This window comes from Oenanthe melanoleuca, chromosome 4, assembly GCF_029582105.1.
Source record: "Oenanthe melanoleuca isolate GR-GAL-2019-014 chromosome 4, OMel1.0, whole genome shotgun sequence".
Taxonomy (NCBI): Eukaryota; Metazoa; Chordata; class Aves; order Passeriformes; family Muscicapidae; genus Oenanthe; species Oenanthe melanoleuca.
Window position 1 is genome coordinate 38,191,884 of NC_079337.1, and position 26,977 is coordinate 38,218,860.

Genomic DNA, 26,977 nt, shown 5'->3' on the forward strand with positions numbered 1-26,977 from the left:
TATCAATGAAGACTATTTTAGGCTGGGAGTGGGAGGGGAGGAGCTGAATGCATTTAGTCCAGTAGGTTCCATGAAAAGAGACTGTGACCATAAAAGCATCAAAAAAACAGTTGTACATTATTGTTTATAATGAGCTGTTTTCTGATTTTTCTGCTAATCAGGAATTTTCATAAATGAATTTTCCTTCCAAATGGATATGTTGTTATTCCCATGGGGCAGCTGCAGTAACATATCATATTGCACGTTGGGATTTTTTTCTTTCAAATGGAATGATGTATGAGTCACTTATGCCTAAAACATAGTAAAACTTATTATACTATCATTCATACCACATCTTCTGAAGTAAATAGATCCAAGAAGACACTTGCAGTGAGAGTTGGATTCCTGAGAGTTTGTATAGGCTGATAAATGTTATGGGCTGATGCATTATTTTTATTCAGAAGAAATTTGTGTATGGTTCTTAATATCACTGCCTGCTCACCTCAGCACGCATAATCTTAACATCAGTGTGGCAGAGGGCTTTGTATTAAACTTCATTGATTAACAACCTCCCTTAGTCACAGGATCTGACTTTGAAGTATCCTGTAATTTGTTTTCTGCTTGTGCATGTAAAGATTCTGACCAAGAATTGACTTTGTAGGCTGTAACTGCTTCAGAAACATAAAATGAATGGTAACGGCGTCAGAAAACGTGTAATGAATGAATATATGGACCCCTACCATATGTCAAAGATAAGTAACAAATACAAACAAAACACCAAAAAAAGGCATCTCAGATAACTGAGCAAGAGAGCTAAGACTATTCCTTTATCTTTATCTCTTCATGTGGGAACCATGACATTTCAAGAGTAATTTAAGTTCTGTGTAGTAACAACTGCACCAGAAAACTGCATGTCCGTTAGGCATTAACATGCCAAAAAACAAAATTAATGAAATGTTGGTAAGCCTGATTTCTGTTCTGTGTTTCTTTTTTTCTCTCCATGCTTATAAATTGCATTTTATAAGATCTGATCCTTTCAGAATGAGCATCTTTTAAGTGTTCCTGCATAAACTGTTCCTTACATCGTGCTGCATTATCAAGCACTGTATAAAATTAGTTGTTTTGTGTTGATATGAATGCAGACCAAGTCAAGCCATTAGTTGGGTTTTTCAGGAGCTGCTCTCATAATGGGTTGCATTACATCTTTTCATAAAAGAGACGTTGTGTGAATACAAATGTAATCTTGGCCAAGAACCTGTTTAAAAGTGTCTTTTTCAGAGGGGAAAAAAAGCTAGTCAAGTAAGAAATTTGTTCATGTCTTTTCTTCTCAGTAAGTGCTTTAGTAGATGTTTTGGCAGGAGAGATTCATGAAGGTTGGTGGGAGGGCATGGATAGTCTTGGAAAGCAAGTGCCATAACGTATATGAGGAATTTTAGTTGTACGGGGCAGGGCTTCCAGACCAGTTGTTCTAATGCTTTCTGTGTAATAACTGGTTTTTATCTGGCAGCTTTTACTGGTACAGAAGGGGGCATCTTGAAAGTAGAATATGTCAACATTAATGATTTTTCAGGAACTCAGAAACTTGTACGTCTTCTACTGGCAATCCTACTGTTTAGCTGAAGAGCAGTTGTTTCAGAGTTTGCAAAGCACTCAAACAGCAATTTCCTTTCATCCCTTTTCAAAGAGATGGATAACCTCTGCCTGCTGGCAGATATGGATGGCCCAGCTGGCGTGTCCCTTTTCCCTGGACCAAGGCCCAAGGATTTTGGACACAGCTTGGTAAAGAGGGTTTGTTACCCTTGGCTCCACTCAGACATAAACAAGTATTTTCTCTATTTTGGAATTTTCCCCCAATCTTTTGATCCTTTTCTCTATTTTCTTTGAGATAAAACCTCTTCACAGTAACTGGTGTGGTTTACTTCAGTTTTTCTATTCTGAAGTGGTCGAGTTGGCAAAGAAATAAAGATTATGATATTACTGCTGGATTTTGTAGCTAATATTTCATTAAACTTTATTAGAATACCCTTTTGTTCATTAGCTCATAACTTTATGAAAAGCACTTTTGGACTGAAATTTTCTGTGTTTAGTCTGGGGCCAAAGGTATTTTTTTACCTCCATTCAGCGTTTTCTGACCTACCTAGGCTAATGCGAGGGGTTTGTGTATTTGTTTAAGAACTGCCAAGTCTGTATTCTTTTGAACTTGAATGGATAACTAACCCTATTTGAAATGTGTGGTTTTAAATTGTGCATATTGCTAGAGCACTTATCCAGTCCTGCCAAGTATAAACACTGATAAAATGTTAAAAAATTAAAAGTATCAAAGGGTTTATATAACTAGTCAAAATATATTCTATTTTAGATAGCAACAATTTCTTACAGCGGAAGAGTGACTAAAAATATGCAACTTCACAAAATTTTCTCATCAGCTAATACATTGTTGCTTATATATTCAGGCAAAAATAAGGGACTTGGTGGGGGTTTGTTTAAGGCTGAATTTCCAGAGACCTCTAAATACAGAGTCCAGTTTCTCTCATTTCTCAGTACCATATAGATTTTATTGTTCTCGGTTTTCTAAATAATTCTTCAATGAGGCTTTGTCAAAAATTTGGCCCCAAAATGCCACCTCTGGCCCATTTCAACACTGCTGCCTTAGCAGCTTTGGTAGTGAGATGACTTCAGTGCTCATGCAGTGGGTTTTCATTTAAGCTTTCCAGCTTCTTGCCTGTGGTGGTCTATTTGTTTCTAAAGTAGAAACATTTTCTCCACATGGGCAAAACTGATAAGTTCTCTTCCAGCAGAGAAATAAATTACATACTAGATGTAATGAGACATCAATGTCCAGTAAATTTCCCGTTGCTTGTGAGAGTGGTACTGTGTGAGACAACAGTCAATAATTTTCTGGTAATTCTCTAATTCCTCCTCTCCCCAAAATTCCTTTGTTAAGGAGTTACATTTAATGTAGCAGAAAAAAAGCCTTGACAAGAAATAGAACTTGAAAGTGCTGCAGGAAGGGAAGGGCTTTTGATAATGAAGCAACAAGGAGCTAACTATTTCAGTGGTGTTACCTTCAGGACTTCACCACTGGTTAGGTAAGTTCAATGTTTCATTGGCAGGACTGTTTTCTCCTTTCTCGCTGATAAATGCATGCTTTTGTAGCGTGGTGTGATTCTTGAGTGTTATGGGACCCTTTATTGGTTTGCCTCAGTTTATTGGGAGAAGGCATGATGTTTTAGTGCCCATGGAAGGCTCTGGCAGTAGTGCTGCTCGGCATTGTGCTGGTCCCTGCAGAGCTGTGCTGGGAGGCACACAGAGCTCATTGGAGAGCATGTGCCACTGTCTGGGGCAGCTTGCAGTCAGAAGCTGGTGAAGATGGCAACAGTCATTGTATCTGTCCTTCTCCTCCTTCCCCTCTTTTGCAATGCTACAACTCTGTTCTTTTGAAATAGCTACCATTCAAAAAATGCAGCTCACAGGAATATAAATAACCACACCAAAAAACCTAATTGGTTAGAGCATGGTGCTAATAACATCAGGGTCATGGATTTGATCCCCATATGGGCCATTTACTTGAGATGGGCTTGGTGATCCTTGTGGGTTCCTTCCAACTCAGAATATTCTGTGATTCTTGTGAATAATAAAAAATAAGATTGTTATTTTGTAAGTAAGGTTTATAGAACTCTTTTTCAGCAGTTTGTTGCTCTTTGTTCACATCTGTCGAAATCTCTTCAAATTGCTATGTTTCCTTCTGAGAAAACGAGTCATATTCTGTGGTCTGCGAGCATAAGCAATTTGATGTCATTAGGAGGTTCTCTGGATGCTTTTTCTCAAAGGTGTTGTTCCCTTTATGGCAGACTGCGAAGCAGTGACCACACTGGTAGCAAAACTGGTATCCCTGTCATTGCTTAGACTGCTTTTCTCATATAGGACCCAGTGGAGGTTAAGAAAACCAAATTTAGTTAATTAGTATGTGATTTCACTCCTCTTTAATCTGTTTCTTACAAGGGTGGGAGTAATGAGAGTGTGAAATTACCTGGTTCTAAAAACTGTATGATTTGTGAATCATTCTCAGAAGGTTTATTTCCTCTTAAAGAAGCCTCTCTCCAACTCCCTCCCAGAAAAACCTTTGCGTTGTCTTGTGTTCTTCAAGATGCATTTCCTGTCCTATTCCAAAGAGATGTTTTCTGCCCCCCATAATTTAGCCCAAAGCAACTGTGAAAATACAAAGTCCATTGACTACCATGAGTCATGTTGGAAGAATGATAAACCAGAGGTGACATGGCTCAATCTATTTCACCTCTAATAGTAAAAAGTCATGGGTAGGAAGAACAAAGAAGCATTTCTTCAAAGGTTACTTTTATAGGTGATTACTCTTTATGAATTGCCATCTGAAAGAGTATCAGCATCCAGAAAAATTACAGTCTTTTACAAAGGTCAGGATTGAGAGTGGAAACTTGGTAAACACTTCAGCATCATTGCTGAGTGAATATGAGACAGACTCAGAGTGGCTATGCTTCCTGCATTGCTTATAGTATCTGCCAGCTGCTCCATTTTTGATGCTTGATTCCATTTCTGGAAATGCAGGAAAAAGAAAAAACCTTGGTGGGTTTTTTTCCTAGTTTTAGCTTGTGTCTGTGGTATGTTTATGGTTTGGGTTTTTTGAACATGAAAATCCTGACATGTTTTTGGGAAGGGCTGGTTTCTTTCTTACAGCACTATGTGATGCTTAGTTTGTTTTGCGTGTGAATCGATGAGTAGTGAGCAGAGAGAACGACTGGCTCACATTCCCACTACCCGAGAGATCTCCCCTGCCCTTTCCCTGCCCCCATGTAGGGGTCAGTGAAGCAGCAGGCCCAGGCAGATGTGCACAGACATGTAGGGCTCTGACTGAGGCAGAAGTGATTGGCCATGCACTGGTGCCTTTTGCCTGTGCCTGCATGTAGAGCAACCACGCACCTCTGCATCTTGGCTGCGCCTGAGCAGGCGCCAGCTGCTGTGGTAGGAAAGGGCCAGGTCTGTGGCCAAGTTATACAGGACCAGGTGGGGACCCCATGAGCTCCCTTGTGCTCACAGCCCAAGTGCTATGCTCCCATGGAGACCTTCTGGCTATGGTGCTCCAGCTACTGAGTGCTGGCTGCCAGGACCTGCTAGTCAGTTGGAGACGTCACTTGGCTGGGCCAAAACCGCGAGTGTGCGACTTGTACAGCTGGGTCGGTGGTTGGGCTGCTGTCTCCTTGTCCTGGCTGTGCTGTGTGAGACTCCCATCACCAGGCAGAGGAGTCAGAATCCCAGCAGATGCTCTAAATGGAGAGGTGACATTTTCATGTGAGAACTTCTACATCTCAAGTGAAGATAGGAGTTAATCAGAATATTTTGCAATCTGGCGTTGATTTCAGCATGCTTCTGTCCAAAACTGCGCCTCCACCCCCCAGAAAAAGAGGAATGTTTTTCTAAAAATACCGAGACCTATCACTTAAAATTATTTTCTGAGTAGAATGAAGATTTTCGCTCTTCTGAAAATAGCTCTGTTCCCTTCCAATATTTTGCTTGCCCACTTTTAATTAATATTGGTGGAAAGAAACTGGAAGATTCCATTGAGCTGAGCAGAATAGCTCCTAAATAATAAACCCTGGATGCTAGAGATGCTTGAGATTTTTGTTCAGCTTATGAACTTTTTGCCTAGGTGAGTGGACCTTTGCTCTGCAACTGGCTCTGAATTTATAAGGTGATCCCTTTTGAAAACAATAATAGTAAAAAAATATTTTTTTTGTAGTAAGAAGTAAGAGCTATGCATTTGGGTTAGGATACTCTGTCAGTTAAGGCTCAGATTCTGCAACTTCTTTACAGACAAAACTCCCATTTGAAGCAAAAATGAGCACTCCCTGAACTCAGGATTGAAGACAGAGCTGTTGTGGTCATGCAGTCTGACCCCTGTAAGAACAGGGCACTCCTTTCCATTTAACAATCTGCTGAGCAGCAGCTGTTAACTTTTTGAAACAACCAAAATGCTTCAAAACATAAAGTGTTTGCTTCCAAAATGCATGTCAATTCTAAGGCATAACCATTTTTCTTAAGAAATCTTTCTCTTTTTTAGAGGATAATTACCAGTTTTCTATTACAGAGTCTGCTTGTTATACTATACTTCCAAAAAGAAAAAAACCAAATTACAATATTTCAGGCCAGTATTTGTCTTACTTTCTAATGGATTACTTTTGTTTTTCAAATCAATGTCTTTTGATTATGGTCTTGCAAAATTTTAGCTTTCACCGTCTATAGAAGTAGTTGCAACTTTGTGAGTTAGAATATGTGTCAATATAATACATCTGCTTTGTTTAGAAGTGCTAACTTTTTGATGAAATATAGGAAAAGTAGATGTCATTTGTGTTTAAAGTTTGCATCTGACATGAAGGCACAGTTCACCAGCACTCAGAAGGATTTGAAACTTCAAAAGTACATCTCCCAATTCAATGGTAAAAGGGTCATTATCCATTATGCTTACAAATAAAGCAAAACACAAATGGAAAATCCACAGTAGATCACAAGCATTATTTCTATGTATTTGAAAGCTTGTTGTCTTTTTTTTTTTTTTTTTAAGAGTTCTTGGCATGTCGTTTCTTCTCACTGCAGTGTTTTTCAGTGTAGATGGATTTATACAGTCTTATTTATATATGTGTATATATTTGGAAGACTGTTTTTGCATGTATTTCCATAGGGAGGTCTTCACAGTAGCTATGGTGGTCAGCTCTGGTAGAAGTAGATAAAGAGAACTGTATTGGTTATAAACAATTTTTCTTTGTTTGCGATACAACAACACTTTTTAGTAGTTCTATTTGCATGTAGAGTATTAATTAAGGGATAACTGTCACTGCAGGTTGGCTGCAGAAGGCTGCAGGATCCAGCAGAGAGATAAATGCCAATGCCAATTCATACGGGTTGGAGAGCATACAGGAAGTCCAAAATAAGAATTAGTTTAAAATTAAAACTCACTTATTACTAACTTACTGCTTTATATGCAGAGATGAAAAGGTCCAAAATGCAGTTGCTAAGGGTTGTACATACCAGGTGCAGGGGTTTGGGATTTTTTAGGGGCTTTTTTGGGTCAGTCTTCATAGTGATACACTAGAAATTTAAATTTTGGGATGCGATCAATAAACTTGTTGGGAGGGTATAGGTGTCCTTTTTAACAAGAGTATGTACAGCTTTCAGCACACTGGGAAGTCTTAGAACAGATTGCAAAGAGTCATCTCAGCTTGATTCAGAAGGCTTGTAAGTGTCCTTCATGTTTGAAAGTGTTTTGGTTTCTAATTAATTTAGCCAGAAGACATGTTATTTTTGACCTTCAAAAACCACTCTCTGTCATCCAACTGTTTTATTAAAAAAAATCACAGTAAACCAAAAAAACCAAAAAAGAAATTGAAACACAAAAAAACCCAAACCAACCCAGCAACCTGCCTTGTCCTGTTGTGAGCAGCGAAGTACAAAATAGAGATATGTAGCTATTCTTAGTGATCCATTCTATGTATAACATGTTTTTCCACAGTATGGAGTCTGGGTTTGGGTTTATATGACATAGTAGTGCTATTTAATATAATATGAAATCTTAATTTCCATGAACTCACCAGCAAAAATCCCATTAATTTCAGTAAAGAGATATCTGCTTCGCAAATTGTAATTTAATACCATTTTCTTACTGACACTGAAGTCAGAAAGAATCTCTTTACCACTTCAAAATAAGACCCTCCTGTGTGTTTGAGAGGTAAATAGAGGAATTTTTTCTTCAGTCTTAGTGACAAGGGCTGCTGACAATGTGAATGGAAAAATGCACTATTCTGCCATAGCTAAACTGCCTAAGCTGTCTAATGTTGTATTGCTTTAAGCAGCCATCAGAATTTGTATGTAAGTTTGGTATAGGATTTATGCAACCTGATTGAGATGAAAATAATGGCCCTTCAAATTTTTATACTGAAATTACTTTTTCAAAGTATGTAACTTGCAATGCATCTTATGGAAGTAAGTTGATAATGCCAGGTTTTTAGGGACAATCTAGATAAGTGAACAACAGTTCTGCATTATAGAAATTCATGAAGCAATGAAAACTATACATTTTTAAGATCATATTTCAGCTCAGGAAAGTTTTCGTTGCTTCATGAATTATAGTCAGAAAAATCTGATTTATAATAAGACTAGAAAATAAACAAGTGTTTTTTCTTTCTTCTTAGTGTCATTGCCAGCAAAATCTCTCTGCTTTAAGAGTTTGAATCTGGTGGGAAAATTTCATAAGTGCCTGTGTTTTAGGGTTCCTCAGAGATGCTGGGTCACCTATTTCAGCCCACCCACTCTGCAACAGCAGGAACTCATTACTACTGTTTCTCTCCCACCTTACTTTTCTCCTAAATGCCATGTTCCAAAAGTATCTAGCACTATTTTCTCTAAAGTACATCTAGTGGAGATGCAGCTCTTCCAGGCACCCATTGGTGTTGTTGAAGCAAAATGCTTCAGTGTCTAGCAACTGATGACCTATAGAGGATTAAAGCTGAGGAGTTGTTGGGTTCATTCTTTGTAATACCATATAAATAAGCTTAAATGCTGCAAATAGTTGGTTTTTGTTTGTTTGTTTGGGTTTTTTTAGGGGAAGGCATCTTGTACATAACTGTAAACTGGGGGTTGTGGCCAGGTGGAAGTGTCTGAGGCTCTGGGGGCTGAAGGCACAGCTCTGCCCTGCTCTGCCCCAGTCCTTCCAAACTCTGCAGCAGCCCCCTCTCCTTCCCTGCTCTGACCATGGTGTTGGGCAGCACCAACTGACAGAGCTTTAGACTTAGTTTAGCCATAATATACTTAATATAGAAATTTCTATACATTACCACCAGTCCATTGTTGCAGTCTTCCTCATTGTTTATTTACTATCTTTTTATGGGTTGTACTTACCATACTTGTTCCTTTGAGCTTTTCCATATGTGATATCAGTTCTGCTTCCAACTTTTAATTTGTGCCATGTTTCAGATCATGGCAGAGAACACTGAAATTTTTTTAACATAATTACCTTGTACATATGTATTTAATATGTCCATTATTAGCTCAGGTGTGTTTCTTTTTTCCATGTTCTTCTTACAACCTATTTTGTTTTGTGTTTTACTTTCTTTGGGGACTCATATGCTTAGCAAATGTATTCACCTCTTCACATATTGCTATATTGAATCTGTTCCTGCTGGAGTTTGGCTATATTTTGCATTTTCATGTAAGAAAAGTTTTTGGAGTACATAAAGATTATTTAAAGTCATATATTTTCAATTATGAAAATGCAAACAAATTAAAGCGTGTTTTTTCCTCATAACTGACCTAAAACATAGATTTAAATACTCTTAAGTCCAGTATATTTGCCTGTGAAAAATAGCTTACTGTTAAATCAAGTTCACATATTAAAAACAAGAACTTTTTCTTTTTTAAAATACGGGAAAGAAAGTCAAAGCAGAACAACAAAATGTTTTTGCTTGGTGGATACAAAAGAAGTAGAATGGGAAGAAAATCAGAAGTTCTATTTTTGTGGGTTTTCTTAAAATGAAATATTCTTAATGTTTTATGCGTCTAAGCTGTATGGGAAAAGTGTTATAATCAATCTAATTGGCTTTTGTCATACTTAATGATTTTTATGACTTATAAATGAGTTTATTAAGACTTCAGGAGCTGATATTGCCAAATATTTTTAATGCCTTTCATTCCATGTTAAAAGAGAATTGGAAAGGAATATGCACATCATTGACAGTTCCTCTAGAAAGTGTGTTAAGTATTTTTTTTTCTTAATGTGTAGCTTATTCTATAAATGGCAGTATAGATAGCTATCTCTTTTCACTTGGAATCAAAGAGGAGCTCACTGCAAAAATCTGCCAGTTCTGGGTGAAGTTGTACATAAGTAGGTGTCCCAGCTGGCTGGCCTAGGGTGTCTGTGAAAAATTGGCTCATGTTATAGCTGGCTCCCTTTTCTCTGCAGCCCATGTAACTTTGTGACAAGAGAGAACAAAAGGAGGGCTAAGGAGAATAGCCATCCTTTATTGGGTGAAGGGAGAAAATACAGTAACTTAATGTCTTCTTTGTCTCAGTCTTTAATAGTAATACCATTAGGCCTCAAGGTCCCCAGCCCCAGCTGGAAGACAGGGATAGGGAGCAGAGCAAAGCACCTGTAATCCAAGAGGAAACAGTGTCCTGCTGTGCAACTTAAGCACCCACAAGTCTATGGAGATCAACCCAAGGGTGCTGAGGAACCTCCAGAAGAGCTCACCAAGCCACTTCCAATTATTTGCCAGCACCCCCTGGCTAACAGGGGAGGTCCCAGGTGGCTGGAAGTTGGATAATGTGACGCTTATCTACAGGAAGGGCCAGAAGGAGGTTCCAGGGAGCTACAGGCCTGTCAGCCTGGCCTCAGTGCCTACCATGACTTTAGTAAAGTTCTTGATACTTTCTCCCACAGCATTCTCCTGGAGAAGCTGGCTTCCCATGGTGTGGCCAGGTGTACTCTTTGCTGGGTTAAAAACTGACTGGATGGGCAGGCCCAGAGCTGGTGGTGAATGGAATTGCGCCCAGCTGGTCAGTCAGTAGAGTTCCCCAGGGCTCAGTACTGGGGCCAGTCCTGTCTCATTTGTTATCAGTGATCTGGAGGAGATCAAGTGTGCCCTCATTCTGCTCACAGACAGCAACAAGCTGGGGAGGAATGTTGGTCTCTGGGGGGTAGGAGGTTCCACAGAGGGATCTGGACAGGCTGGATTAATGGGCTGATGCCAATTGTTCGAGGTTCAACAAGGCCAAGTGCTGGGTCCTGCACTTGGGTCACAGCTCCACAAAATGCTACAGGCTGGGGGAAGTGTGGCTAGAAAGCTGGCTGGCAGAAAAGGACCTGGAGATGCTGATTGACTACCAGCCTGAACATGAGCTAGCAGTGTGTCAGGAAGGTTTAGATTGAATATTAGGAAAAATTTCTTCGTTGAAAGGGTGATCACAACTTGGAACAGACTGTCCAGGGAACTGGTTGAGTCTCTGTTCCGGGAGGTGTTTTACAGACATGTAAATGTGGCACTTAGGGACATGATTTAGTGGTGGACTTGGCAATGCTGGTTTAAAGGTTGGACTTAATTATCTTAAAGTTCTTTTCCAACCTAAATGATTCTACGATTGTAAGACCTTCCTGCTAGAGTTAGGTTTATTATAAAAAGTTGCATAACTTCCTGGTAATTGATTAGGGGTGTTACCTATAACTGATTTTTGCAGTAGCAGAGATCTGTCCCTGTTGGGTGTAGTGGTGGGAGCTTTGCTAATACCCTTGCACTTCCACCCCATATCTGACACACAGTGTTTTCTGAACTGAGAAATTCAGTCAGCCAGGGCACCCAAGTGATCCGTGTTCTGGATGGCTACTCATCAGTGCAGTGCAGTGTCAGCTAGCCATGTAGCACTGAGACAATTAATAAATTTGAATAAATGAGGAAATTTACAAAACAATTAAGGAACCTTGGGCATGACACATTTTCAGGCAACATGATATTTTGTATGATTATGATTTGTGCAATCAAGGCTCTGTTATGTCTGAAAGTTAATGAGTGTAAATTGAGAAGGAGAAAGGAAACACATTGAGAAGTGTTCCATGTAAAGTCCAGAGATACTGCAAATATGTTGACTTGTTTCATACATATTCATCTGGAGCATATTACTGTAGTTGTCCTCTAGAAGTCCAAAGCAAGTAAAGGAGATTTATTTCAAGATTAAAAAAAATTACTAAAACCGCTACTTTTTTTTTTATTAGACTGTTCAAAAAATGAAATATAGCAGCTACCTATTGAGTATATCATAAATAATGCATTAAATATTCCATCAAGAAATAACCACAAATTCAGGTTACTGAAGCAAACAATGTGAAAAATCAAGGTGTAGCAAGAAAAGCTGTTGGCATTTTATCTCAAACTACAAAATATGCCGACTTCCTACTTCTAAATTCACAAGTTGAGCCCTGTAAAATGAGCCCATACTTTTTATTTCCCCGATTATAAATGTTGGGTTTTACACAGGAGTTACTTGACTAATAGTAAGTGCTTGCTTTCCTTCCAGGACCAAGCCTGCATCTTAAATTATAATAATATATGTTGTGCTGTTCACTACAAGAAGTAAATGATATGTAGAGGTACTAAGTAAATAGCTTGTGGTGAGGCTATCGTAGGTTTCTTCCCAGGAAAGCCAATTGATAAGGACTTAACAACATGTTTTAGAGATTTTTAAGATACTATATGATAGGATAAACTGTGAATGTGAAAGAAAAAAAAAAAAATTAGCATGATTCTAACAGTGTACAAGGGAGGTGTAGGGAAGGTAATTCAAGTTAGTGGTGCCAGTATGATTTGTTAACCTTTAGAAGCACAGCACCTCTCCAGCATAACTATACTACTAAGTACCATAAAACCAAATCATTATATGATGAAAAAAAGCCCCTTTTCCTCTAATTTAAATTTAGATTTATAGTTATGAATGATAACCATGAGGATTAATCTAATTTTGGTTTTAACATAAGTTATGTAAAAAAGCTTCTTCATATTCTAGTACATTCCCCACCTACAGGCAACAACCCTTTATTCAAAAGTAGTCCAGCATTCTTACTCTGAGTAAGATCTGTGCTCACTAAAGACTATAAAGAACCTATATATTTACAGAGTGGTTAGGTAACACTTTCTCTGTTGCATTCTGGCCTAATTGTTGTTTCTTTGAAGGACTAAATGCATTGATAAGGTATCCTAAGGCTTTATTTAAATCTGTCTTCCTCCATGATGACTTTAAGATACTTTCAAGATGCAAAAATGGGATGTATCATTGCCTATGCATGTTTCAAAACAACTTGTGCAGATGGACACAAGTTGGACAGGTGAAACATTTTGGTAGGTTTTAAATAGCATATATGTCTGATAAGCACTGCTGAAAACTAAAAGTTCTGTCAGAGTAAATCCTGTGGTAGAAATTTACAGCAGTGAGTTTCCCTGTGTGTATGAGCTATTTCTCTGTATCTGTGCCTGTTTTTCTGTATCAGTTTCTTCCACTAGTAGATTTTAGACAGGAGTGTCCCACTGAAAGAAGCAATCCTGTATGATAAACACTGTTCACTGAAATATCAAGTCATGGCATTGTGTTATGGTTTCTGAAGTACTTAAACCAGTTTGTTTCAGGCAATTGTCATATTTTCTTTGCCCATCTTTTTTTCTTGTTTGAAGTAGAATATTCACCTTTTGGTGATACGAGAAATAACTTGTTTTTCATATGATATCTTGACCCATATTTTAAATGCTTTTTATTTTTTTATAGGTCCTCCCATGCCATCCTCCTCATCTAGTCCATCAGTTACTGAACATTTACACTCCCCTCCTCCATCACCCAATCTCCATGACAACCAGAGGTGGTTATTAAGTAATAATGCCAGCCAGCCAGTTCAGGACTCTGATACAGATGAGGACTATACTGCCGGCTCATATCTAGTACAGACCGGTGATAATCCAGTATCTGTCCCAGGTCATGGTAAGAAGAGGACACTTTGTCCATAGTTTAAATACCCTTTTATTTTCCATATTCTTAAGAAATTGTTTAATAAAACTTAAATATATCAAAATTACTCTGTATTTTAAACTGATTTTTCCTTAAATGCCGCAAATTGTTTCTATTTTCCTGTAAGATAAGCAAGAGTAAAAAACAATTGCTAATATAGAAAAGCTCAATAATGTCATTTGATAGGCAATGTTTATGTGAAGCAGTAGCTAATAATGATTTATTACATAATGTAGTTTTTAGCAAGTGACTAACCTTTAGTTGTACTTTTTAAAGGGTAGGCTGAAGTTGGTTAAACTGTCATGATATTTAGCTTCAGAATAATGTAAAAGTTGTCTTTTACTACCTCATCAAGTTCAGCAGGTTCCAGCCATTCGTTTCATTTCTTAAGGGGGAAGGAGATTGTTTTGGATTTTTGTTACTGGATAGGGCACTCAAGACAAAAATAGCTCTAAAGGAAGAGAGCTGTGAGATGACAGGAGGCAGTGGTGGCTTCTCAGGTGTATATTTCCACATTTCTCTTCCTTCCAACCAGTATCATTGAGCAAAACGAGTGACAAACTTTAAAAACCAGTGCCTGCTTAAACATTGTGCCCAAAGAAACCACTTTTTTGCTCTTCTTTTGAGTTTTTTTCTCCTTTTTTTCCCTTTTCTTCCCTTTTTTTTTCTTTCTTCTTTCTTTCTTTTCTTTCTTTCTTCTTCCTTTCCTTTCTTTCCCTTTCCCTTTCCCTTTTTCCCTTTTCCTTTTTCCCTTTCCCTTTCCCTTCTTCTTTCTTTCTTCTTTCTTTTGATATGAGAAAATACATTAGCCACGGGTTTCCATTTTTGTTGCATGACTGAACAGAATTTGTTGGTGTAGGCAGACTGGAAGAACAATTTTTTTCATTCACAGCCCTTCTCAGGCAGATCAGCAGAGCTTGCAACAAACCACTTCATATTCTAAGAACCATTTCTGTCTTTTGATTGTTAAAATCTCACCTATAGATGAACCACTAGAGGGAGTTTGGATAAATATTTTTCTGCAGATTTCACATCAGCTGGTTGGACAGAATTATTTTGCCAAGCATAACACTAAATTTGAGATTCTCTTCTTAGCTTTGAGTGGAATTTTGGTGTTGTGTATAAAAGGCCAGTCTGCTAAGACCACTCGTGCATGTGAATTTGACACATTTATATTAAGATACTTAAAATTAATGATAACTTTATTTTTGCATGTTCAATTTGCTCAGTTTTTAATATGTGAAAAACTCAAAAAATGGTCATGCATTGTCATAATCAAGGTATGCTATTTATGAAAGAATTTAGTCTTTCATAATTCTAAATTTAGATTTTGAACAGTTGCTTGCCAGTGAGTTTACCACCCTTCAGGAATGTTCCTGAACCTGTTTCATCCCAGACAAGCAACATTAAGTTCATCTAATCCTGTGTCAAGTCAAGTCTTGGCCTTTTATCAGAGCAATGTAAGAGGGGTTTTGGTAACAAGCAGGACAGGAGTTAGCACCGTGGTATATGTTGAGACAGTTGTTCTTTGTAAGACTTCTGCTAAGCAGGAAGAAAACCCAGCATACTCTGCATGTATGTGTTCATTTTCCTTTTCCCTCACTCTTCCCACTGTTCTCCCCTGTATCTGCTACCTGCAGATGTCTGATATTCACCCCTTAAGTGTAAATCCACAGTAGAAATGTTTGCAGTTCCTGCTGTCAAATGATCTTTCTTTCCACAAGATTAGACTTGTTTTAGAAATGCTTCAACTTGCTGACCACGTATACTGTATATATAGTGATTGCCATAATTTAAGTCAGGCTTGGTGGTTTTCTGCTGGGTAAGGAGAAGATCATAGGTGTTCAGGTAGTAGGCTTCCATTTCTACAATCAGCTGCATGATGAGGGTTTGTGTTACTGGAAGAAAGATTCCTTTCACTCAGCACATAAATGAATATTGCTTGGATTATCTACCTGATTTGCTTATGGTTGGTTTCTTGTATCATGTGCTGATGGCCTATTGTGAGGAAAAATTATGTACTTTGCAAACAGGGAAGAAGAGCATTTAATAAATTAGCTACAGCTTTCTTCTACTTGATGATATGCATGGTTATGTAGCATTGCATTGTAGTATGTGTATCTCTACCATTCTATCCTATCAAGTTAATATCATTTAATTGTGGCCTTTAGTATGCTATTATTTGATTATTGCATATTCTTTAGCTAAAATGGTTAGTAATGCAGCATGTAGCACTTTCACAGATAGAAGGGTTTTTTCCCACCAGTTTTCTTTTCTTTTGCAACTTCATGTAAGCTTTCAATTCTGTCTAATCTTAATGGGTTCAAAGTAAGTCCAGTGCCATAATCCAGATGATTTTGTGCAGTGTTTATGTTGGCAGAGGGTGGGGGATCATGGCTGAAGCATTTAGGGATAAAAAAGGTGCTGACGGACAACAATTACGTTATTGAACTGCTTTCAGTTATATTGACTTTATTTGAGTAGCAAGTTGAATTAACATCTTCTTAGTCTATTCAAACATCTGATTGTTTTCCTTTCAAATGAGATCATTTGATCAATGTATTTTATTTGATCAGCTCACTCAAAATTTAAAGGATCTGAATATGTGTATGGAATTATATTAATCTATAATGCTATGTTTGATTAGCTTGTTTTGTTAATCAATGGGAATTAGCTTCCTTTTCTGGAATTATCTAAAAGAGCAAGGAGAATTAGTAAATGAGTTATCAGATGCTTACCACAAAAAGCTAAGGTCTACATGGAGGTATTACTTGTAGCTTTAAAAATTCAGATCAAGTGAGGACTGTTGTGGATATTTTAATAGGAATAATTTAATTTTTCTAATAGCAGTGTGTTAGTCATGAAATTCAGGAGAAGATAAATTTTAGGACCCTCAGTTATAACTCTTCTTTTGCATAGCATTTCTGATTAATTCTACTTCTGCCTCTTCTTCAGGGTGCAGCTCAGTATATGTATGACATGTTCCAGCCATCAGTCTGTTTGCCTACTGCTATCAGAACAATTTATTAACTACGTTTGCTGTTTTTAGAAAGAGCAGCAAAATGGTTTATAAGAAACAGGGACATCTAAGTATGTATTCAGGGAAATGAAACAGTTGTTGAAGTGAGAGGGAGAGTAGAGAGAACTGGGAGCTGAGAGGAAAGGATTCTTGAATGTGATTGAGTTGGAGGGTTTCCTTATGTCACTAAGTTTGCTTATAAACAACAGAAGCCATGTAGTATCTGTATTTGAGCATCTTGATAAGTTTCTTAATCTTTTTTCATGAAAAGTTTTAGATTAGTCAGAATTTGGAGAGGAATTTATTGAAATTAGTAGCAGCTTATCTTTTAACACAGAATTTAATACAGTGAGAAATAAAGTGCTAAATTCTTAGTTAAGCAGAGAGTATGAAGACAAGGTATAGTTAATATTTAATGCTTACTACTGACAGTGAAATTGAAGAGTCTGAGTTAGAAACTCAGGTTTCAAAATTTTTACCCCTAAATTGGAAATATGGGAGAGCCATAAAATGTAAAATAGAGAAGGATGTATTTCACAGCAGTGTTTGTATAGTGCATTTGAACATCAAGGTTCTCATGTTTCTTAATAACAGTTTGTGATGATAGTTCATATAGTGGGAAGATCTGAACAAAATTCAATATAATATCAACTGGTTTTCAGTTGTCCTTGATCAAGGGTCTGCCAGGTAATGCACAATAAACAAGATTTTGTCCCAGCCACCTGGGAATTGCAGATTGATGGGCTTTTCCGTTCAAAATGGCTAAGCCTTCCTACAAATTTGGAAATCTAGAGCACAATTCTGGATTTAAACTTGTGAAAGAGAAAAAATAATGCAATAAAGCTGGTTGAATGAAAATATATTTGAGCTCTGCATTCAGAGGTCTCATTGTAGGACATATGCTGTGGCATAATTCTTCTATAAATTGAGAACTTCAGATCATAATGACTCATTACAACTTGATGGGAGAGCTTATGCTAAAGTATCTGCCATACAGAAATTGTTTTTGTTGTCTATCCCACAATGTCAAGAAGCCAAGGTCAGAACCTTCTGCTTTTGCACAAATACCTGAGGGAATTAGGTGCCCAATGCTCAAGGCTGAGTAAAAACACATGTACAGAGCATAAGTGAGAATTTTATTCAGTGTTTGTTAGTGGTTTTTGCTCTTCTGGTTTTCCCTCAATTTCTCATGTTTTATTTTTTTGCATAGATACCACAATTCATGTATAACCAGCAGAACTAAACAATCTGCCTCACTTCTGCCTTTTTCTTTCCACCAAGAGCAAAATGAAATGGAGGTGTGATTGGAAGTACACACAGGGATTTGTGCTATAATTTAGTTGAAGATGCTAGTGATTTTTAAGGCATCTTTTCTTCCCTTGCAGCTCCTGTGAGGGTGGGAAGAGGAGAATGGGATTTCCCCCTTCATGCCCAACTGGCTTGTGAGAAGGTTGGAAATATCCCGTGAATATTGAAAAGGCCCATGGCAAATTAAGTCTTAGCCAATGTGGAAGTACCTTGTGTGGCTTTCTGATGGTCCTCCTTTAGTGCCTACTAAACACCTCTCAGTCCTTATTCCATCTCTGCTTGGCCACAGTTATTCCACAAAGGAAACTGCATGTGCTGGCAAACTAAAATTTAGCAGCCAGGCTGTCACCTGCCATGTAATTTCACAGGAGGAGTTATTTTGATTTCGTACAATATTCTTCATTGGAAGAGAGCCACAAGGATCATCGAGCCCAGCTTTTAAGTGAATGGCCCACACAGGGATTGAACCCACAACCTTGTTGTTATTATGCTCTAATGAACTGCATTTTAGTTGTTCAGATTATTGGGGAACAAAAGGAGAGGAAAGGGGTGTGGGAGTGTTCTAGGGCACAAGGAAACAAACATGAGGTCATGAGATGAAATGCTTAAAAGCTCTTTAGGTTGTTTTTTTTTTCAGTGAGATTGTATATATATTTACTTCTTTTCCTTTTCATCATTCTCAAAATTGTCAGTCATCTGGAATCTCTGAGGGTGTCTACATGCCTTAATTTCATTGTTGTCTTACACATTGTTTAGTGAGATATTTATCTCTTATCTCACAATTCATGATAAATTAAATTTTGTCACTGTTGTATCAGTACACACAATTTGTCCTCAGATCTGACACTGGCCCTAAGGCATGTTACATGAAAAATTAACTCAGACCTGTTTGGTCTGAAATAGTCTGTGATAATAAATTAGGACTAATATTCAAACTAGGAGGAGTTGTGTTGAAGAACATCATGGGGATATGCTATCATCTTGGTTTTATTTAACATCCTCGTTAGTTATATGGATGAAGGAATAAAAAATGGCACTAAAAATTTCCCAGTGGTACTAAATAGCAAGTGTTCTGAGTGCCAACTAGAGACAAAATGTTAATAGAAGAGGGCAAGGAAAGATCATTAATTGTATAGCCAGAAAGTAATAAAATGAAATTAAAACTGAAAAATATAAGCTGGTATGAAGTGTGGTGTATTCAGGAAAAATCTAAGGAGATATGGTCATACAGAGTTTTAATTAGACATTAATCTGCAACATGGTCTGACTCACGAGTACAGTTTCGGCTGGTTATACAAATATATCAGCAAAGAGGGATTCCTAGACATAGCATCAATGGAATATAACTTTAGAATTCAGGCATATTGCTTATTTAAAATTCCATTCAAATTCTCTTATTGCTCTTTATTTTAGTGTTCAGATATATGTTTATGAAAACAATTATGAGGTTAGAGGTATTACTATATGGGAGTAGGTAAGAGGTTAAACTTTGGCTCAGTACGTGGCCTAAGAAATAATTAATTGCTGGCAAAGAGAAGCTAACAACCAAAGATAGAATGGAACATGTAGCATGTGGTGTGAGGATACAATTAAAAGCAACAGGATGAAAAAAAAGAAAGGAAAGATTAGGCACATAGTTAGGAAAAACTGTTTAACAGTGAGCTACATTAAGATATCTAGGTCTTTCCCAAGGAAGTGACAGAAGCTCTGTCACTTTGTAATGTGAAATTAAAACAAAAATATAACTTGCACTGCTGAGAACAAACCTACATTCAATTAGGAGAAGGTGGACTGAGATGACCTCCTGGAGCTTTTCTAGTAATACTTGTGTGCATTTCAAATCAGGTGTATGTGAGTTTGTAGTTTATGACAGAGATTATCATACTAAGCTGTGGCTATGCTTGTTATGCTGGCAGCCTGCATGTTGAAATGCATTGCCTGTTTAAATGTAACAGAAAATTATTTGTCCTGTAGCCCAGACCTCACTCTGAAATTGTCCAGACTTTCCACAATAAATAATTTGCAAAACAGCTGCATTCACTTCCCACGTGCTGGCCCATTTGATATCCTGCAAAATTACAAAATAAGTTTCCCAGTTCTCAGTGAAAATTGCCAATGTCTTCTGGGCATGTACATACTTATGTAAATATTTTGTAAGCAAAAATGTTTGATATCCATAAATTCACAATGCCTGTGATGCTGAATAAAGGTACTTGACAAGCTTTCTGTAAATACAGAATAAGTTCATGTTACAAAAATACATACTGATTTTTTTTTTCTCAGGCCAGAGACAGTTCTGTTTCAGTCAGTGTGTAGCAGTGCTTGCAGCTTTTCTTGGTAGCTGCAGAAGCATGTAAATCTCTTATGGTCCAAAGTCTGACATTGCAGGAAGGCAAGTATCTTTCAGGAACTACAGATCAACAGATTTATCTGTTCCACTTGCTTGGGGAGAATGTAGTTGCCTTAAAAACTTGAGAATTATGTCTTGAATGCTAGCCAGTTTATTTTTTATCTCTTTTTGATATTTGATTTCAATTTCATGAATCCATCTTTTTATCCTCTGTCATTGGTTTTTAAGCCAAACTTCTGTCAACATTGTTCCCTTAATGTACAAAAATGTACATTTGTTCAGTTTAATTAAGCATTCAGTCTGTTTGCCAAGAGCAAATTACAGTTCCCCAATCTCACCCTCAGCCCTCCAAAATGAAATTTTGCAAAGTGGTGGGCAATTACTTCTCATATCTGATTGTTGTAAGTCATGTTTTGCTCTTAAGAGATTTTTGTAGTTTTCAATCTCTTAATATGTTACTTAATAGAAGAGCCAAGACCCAATTATTTCTCTTCAGATTGTGGCCTTTGTAACCTTCAAAGAACAGTCTCCCCCACACCTCCTGTATCATTAGCCGCAGAATATCTTTCCAGAGATGATTTTGGCCTTTTCACAAATCAAAGGATTCAGAGTGACAAATTATCCATCTTATACTCGAATGCATGCCAGATGGGACAACCTGCCAACTGTGTATCGTAGTGCAGATATGATCTGATGTAGAGACATTTCCTCCACTCCTTCTTTCCCATCAAAAATCATATTACAAAAAATCATGCAGTGTAAGAAAATCTGTGAAGATAAATTCATTCTGAAATACAGTGAAACATAAAAGTAGAATATTGTTTTAGTGAAGAAGGAATGCTGCATCCAAATGTCAGCTCACTTGAAGTGAACTAACGTGTACCTGGCATGATAGATGAATAAGAGTCAAAAATGCACCCTTTCCTCTGCTTGCACACACATCATTTCCTTCAACTGCTTGATTACAGAACAGACATTCCTAATTGCAAGATAAGGAGCTTGAATTTAAATTCTGTCACAGTTTAATGGAAGAATCCTGAAGTCGCAATCAGGAGTGAGGATGTACTGCTCCATTGCAGAAAGCAGGCTGTAAGAAATTTATGGTAGAAATTAATCTGTAATACAGAAGGTAAGAGGACAAGGAAACAGTCATGTGGAGGGTTTCTTTTCATTATAAATTGCAGATCTGAGGCCTTCACCCAGGTACTGCTTATGCTGACTTCCAGAGGAAAAAACGTTATGTGGGTGCGCAGCAAATAACTTGCATGACATCAGGAGCAGATGCAAGTGTGTTGCATCATCACATTAAGCTCTTTTATTTTGATTTTTCATTATTTTATTTTAGGGAAAGGTCTAGTATTTTTAATGCTGTACTGCAATACAGAATCTTTTTTTTTTTTAAAGCCATTCTTAGAAAGGGAGGACTCAAGATCTTCCACATGCTCCCATGTGTTCATCACTTGGTGGCAACAGCCTGAATTTACAATTGTACAAGCCTTTCTTCTGATCTCTAATGCTAACCAAGCCTTGATAGATTTGTGAATACAAAAGGTCTTCCAGAAACATAGAATGAGTTGAAGATTGCGAGGTTTTAATGAAATCTTGATTGTTTTGTTTGTTTGGTTTTTTTTGATACCTAGTTTATTCTATAGTTCCAATGATTGCTACGGCCTGATTCTGTGCTTGTGAGGAATTGCACTTGGATTAAATGGAACTTGCTAGTGGGGGTTAATGCAGAAATCAGGTCATTGTAATGCAACTGCAACATACATTTTATTCTGTTGTGTTGAAAAGTTCCTGTAACAAAAAACCCCAGATCATTTGACAAAAATTTTTTACAATTCTGATTTGTCTTCTTATTGCCTTTTGGTTTCCATCTGAACTCTGTTCTCAGTAGCTGTAAGTTGGAGGATTGTGTTTTGGTGCTTTAAATATGCTGCTTGCTGAAAGTGAGCAGGACTCTCAGAAATTTGGCTGTCAAATGCTTGTTGCATTCTTTCAGGAGAAATATTAAGAATTTTGTGTTTGAGTCACTAGGCAAAAAATTATGTGCATAGGATGATAGTGAAAACAATTTATCTCAAAGTTGCTTTGAAAAGTGAAGGGCTAATCATTTGTCATCTTTAACATCCTTTATCTTTCTAAATATTATCAATAGTTTTAATAGCTAAAGGACTGTGCTTAAAGTGTGGGTCTCCTGCTCTTCTGTCTCATACACAAAAGATTTTTCCATTTAATATCTTTTTGTGTCTGACGTAGCATTGACATGAATTTATTTGTCACTAACCCATTAGGAGTACACAGGAGTAGTAACCCTGCTTTTTAAGGATGCAGAGATCTGACTAGAAGGCACATCAGCCTTCCTTTCTCATGCAAGGCCAAGGATTCCTATTGTCAGATGCAGTGGGCATGAAAGCAGCAATTTTACAGCACAAAAACTCCAATAACATTTACTGCGGTTGGCTGAGATTGCAGTGCACACAGGCACTGCTCAGTCTTGGTTGCTTAAGCACCAGCTTCCCTTGGCTTTTTGCCAGCCTGCACGCTCCAAAGAGACAAGTCCTTTAAGGCAAAAGAGTTTTCCTTGTAACTTGCTTTGGGGTAAACAGACCATTCAGGCATAGTTTATTGCATTACATACTTGACTATGCATACTGGAATGCAGCAAAGTAATTGGTAGAATTATTTTAATTGTTAGAATTCATAGGTATAAGATATGTTCTCCAAGCCAGGAGGGAGGGGGGGGGAAAGAAAAAAGTAAGGATGTTTCTGTCAGCTAAGTTGCTGATCATTTGTTACAAAACACTAAAAATATTCTCTCCATGGGAATTCTGTATGTTTACACTAGTATCCCTGCTACAGCTGCAGAAAACAGAATTAATTTGCCTCTTTATTGCTATTCCTCTCTTGAAGATAAATCCCATAGCAGTTAGCAGCAAGATGCAGTGTCAAAGAACAGTTCTGTTTGTGTAACAGGATACTTTGTTGTCATTAAAAAAACCAAACAAAACAAAGTCTTCAATTTCGAAATACTGTAATCACAGGATACTTACAAATTAAAAGGAAGTCGGTTACTGTAAATTTTGTCATCAGTCCAACTCATCTTTGTGTTGAAAGGTACTCTGTTTTGCAGTAATCAGCAGTAAACTTATCCCATTATTGCCATAACCTGGAAACTTCACATGTAATGGTCTCTTAAATATTACTTTGTGTGCATTTCTTGAAGCTTCAATTTAACACTGCAGTAGCTATTCAAACAACATACAATGGAATTTATTTGTAATAAAGCATGTTATATCTGAATATACAGCAGGCTGACTTTGCTATCACTGAGTACACAATATCAGCTGCTGCTGGTTAAGTCTTTTAGGTCATTCAGAAAGTTTTAAGGAAGAGTAAAGCTTTCCCTTGTTTTTGTTGCTAGTAGTTGGTGTGAGGGGGCTGGTTTTTCTGTTCATTTTTAAATGCAAAGACCACAAGGGGTTTTTTGTTGAATGCTCCCCTCTTTCTCCTCAGCGGCGTCCTACATTGTGTTCAGGAAATCTTTAAAATACCATCTGTGGTATTTCTTGAGTCTCTGGCTTACTTTCTGGTAGCTTGTCCTCTGCTGTGTGGTGAAAAGACAGCGATAGGGGTGACCTTGCACCCCCATCTCTGTGTACACCAGCTTCGAAATTGCTTCAGCAAACAAGTGAAGCACTTCTAATGAATTGCGCTTTTGATTCTTTGAATCTGCACAGCATCTCCATCAGGTTTTTACAGCTGGACTCTTCCTGTAATTGCTACTGGGGTGAGATGCACAACATGGGGTTTTGGAGCTAAGTACTTAAATTATTTTACTGGCCAAAAATATATGACATAGAGGGAGCGACAGACTTCATGAAATTCACACTTGTATATCTTCATGTTCTTCACCCCTTTCCGACATGCTGCTGATTTGCCAGCAGGCACTCTACATGGGGATTAAAGAAATGGAAAAGCTGAAAGATACAGTTTCTTAAAGCAGCAGTATATTAGAAAAGAAGTTGTTTGTTATGAATGTCTGGTACATGTCCGAAGATCTGGGGGTTTTTTTGGTGCTGAAAAATTAGAAAGAAGCACTTCACTGTTTTAATCTTGTTGACATCAGAAAACATAGTGATGCTCAGAAAAAAAAGTATTCACCAATAGAATTGATACCTTACAATTTTAAATTTCCAAGTGTTTTGGATCTTAATGTGCCTTCAGATATGCAGCATTATTGGCATATTTACCTGGATAATTCAAAAATAATAGGTCTTTTTCAAGTCTTTTTTGTGCATTTTTCAAGCAATACAGTATAAAGCTGTTACTTATGCCTTGTAATGTATAGGTTTCAAAATTTCAAAATTTGCTGCGGTATTTTTCTTCAAATATCCTTCCTGATCTATTTCCTCAAGGCCTTTAATCAGTGGTGTGTAATGTGGAATATTTTTCTGTTTATTTATAGTTTTGTGTGAATAACTCAAAATAATTGGCATCAGAATGCATCACAGCATCACATATGGATCTTTTCCTTGCTCAAGTTGAATTATTTCTTATTTTAATCTTGACTCGCATTTACAAGTCTTTGATGTCTCTCCTAATTGTAGTGAATTCTGGCTACTGTTGTGTACCTAAGCCATTAAATAGGAAGGCAGAGATGGGGGATCGGTTAGATATTTTTAAAACTCCTTTCTGGCTTCCAGAAAGCCCTCCAGAATTAACTTCTTCGCAAGCCTTCTGGACTGGAGACCCTGAGGGACATTCGTAGGCAGGATGGAGGAATCAGCCAGCATATTTGCATTGTTTTGAGCCTGAAAGGGAATTCTTCCTTGCCTTACTACAGAGATTTATACTGTTAGCTAGACATTTTAAATGGCTGGTTTTGTAGAGAAAGACCAGCAGAATAACAACCAAGTAAAACTGTACAATCTGCCTGGATTCATCTAGTTGCTTTATCATTATAAGATCAATAGATCAGATCAACATTTCTGTTAAATAAATTTATCTGGAAGTTCTTTTTAAACAGTCTTGAGCTTTGGGTGCAGCTTTGTTTCATTATCATATAATAACTTTCTATCATCAGGGCCACAACAGACCAGATATTTTTTCCCCTTTGTGTATATAAAATTCCTTAAGAGAGAGTTAAAATTCAAACTAGTAAAGAATGAAATGCTTATACTTAGGCATTTAAACCACCTATCTCTAAAAGTAAGTACCCTGTAGTACCAGTTCTGTGTTAGGGAAGCTGGGGAAGCTTCCATATCCTTCATGCATGCTTTAAGAATGTTGATGTTCTTGTATGGTGTGCTGCCCCAGATTTAATCTGTTCTGTCATATTGTAGGAACAGACATTGGCTGTGAATTTTGCACCTGGAATCTTAACTACTGTGTATTTATGTATTTTTGAGTGATGGATAGGATACTGTTTCTACAAAAAGTTCAAGAAATTTGAAGACAGAAAGAAAATCAAGAGAATGATTAAAAGATTGTTCAAGGGGGGTTGTGTATGTTTAGTAGTATATAACTTTTCTGACACTAATCCTGAAATAATCAAATGCAAATACTAAATAGTCTGTAAACAATGCACTAACCTTTCATCTTAGTGATGATGATTAGTGAATCTCAGCTTTCACAAGTGCAAGTAATATCTTATATCCTGGCAGAATTAAGTTGTAGTTAATATATGCATATGTTTCCATTTCCTGTTACTGCACTCCCATGATTACAACAGAACTGAAAATGTATTTAAAGAAATGTGCAAAGCATATTCCTGTGGTTACAAAGATTTTAACAATTCAGTGGCATTTGCAGACAGCCTTTGGGAAAACCTTTCAAAAGGTATGAAATATAGGAACCTCTAGATGCAGGGCTCTTTCGCTGCTGCTGTTTGGTTCTTTTGGAGATGTTGAGTAGCACAGGAAAAAGTAGTTGCAGATGCAGTGTTTCCACCACTCAAAAACATGCTCTCTGCTGAGAGAGTTAAGTACCATGATTTTTGACTCCAAGTGCAAAGCTCTGTTGTGTTGAGGGTTAGCAGTGCTCAAATGGTGTTCTGCTTCCATTACACTGTCTGAATCTTGGAAGGGAAGGGCACTGCCCCTTGCCATAGCTGTTAATGGTCACCGTGAGATACGAATGAAGCCAAGTGGTGATGCAGCAAATCCTCGGACTTGAATCCACAGAATACACTAGAAAACTAGATCACTTTTTCTTGATGTATTTGTTGTTTGCCACAGTCGGAATAAACATTTCCATTGCTGCTGTGGAATATCAGTGGGAAATTAAATGTACAAATAATGGAGACTGCTCATCTGCACCCTGTATCAATTTCTGATGTGTTCAGATGTCTTACTGAGGAGCAGGCATGACTCCCCACTGTACTAGAAGCATATGTAACTGATTAGGGAACTTTTTTTTCCGATACCATGCATCCTCTTGGAAAAAAAGGCAAGGAGATGTTCTTTTCAGGCTCTTTTAGACCCAAACTGCTGGTAGCCACCTTGAGGCAAAGCAGGAAAGAAATTAGTATAGATGAGAAAGCAGAGGTTGTCCTGGACTCCTCTGCCCTTAACTTCATCCTTCATGACTCATCTGTTTAATGCTCCTTAAGCAGTCAAAAGTGCTGAGGAATGCCATATAGTCAAATCTACAATAAAACAGATGCAAACAGGCATGAGCCTTTTACTCCCTGAAGTGATCTGTATGCGTGGATGTGGGGTTTTTTTTGGCCTTCTCCTTTTCATTCTTTGGAGAGG

The 26,977-nt window shown here is 37.5% G+C and overlaps 1 protein-coding gene across 1 annotated transcript in view; it reads left to right on the forward strand.

Moving 5' to 3' along the window:
• TENM3 (teneurin transmembrane protein 3) overlaps positions 1–26,977 on the forward strand; it is a 347,891-nt gene that overhangs the window by 161,996 nt on the left and 158,918 nt on the right. The window contains exon 4 of the mRNA XM_056490446.1: positions 13,306–13,515. Within this exon, the coding sequence (XP_056346421.1) occupies positions 13,306–13,515 (210 nt within the window). The remainder of the gene's footprint in view (positions 1–13,305; positions 13,516–26,977) is intronic.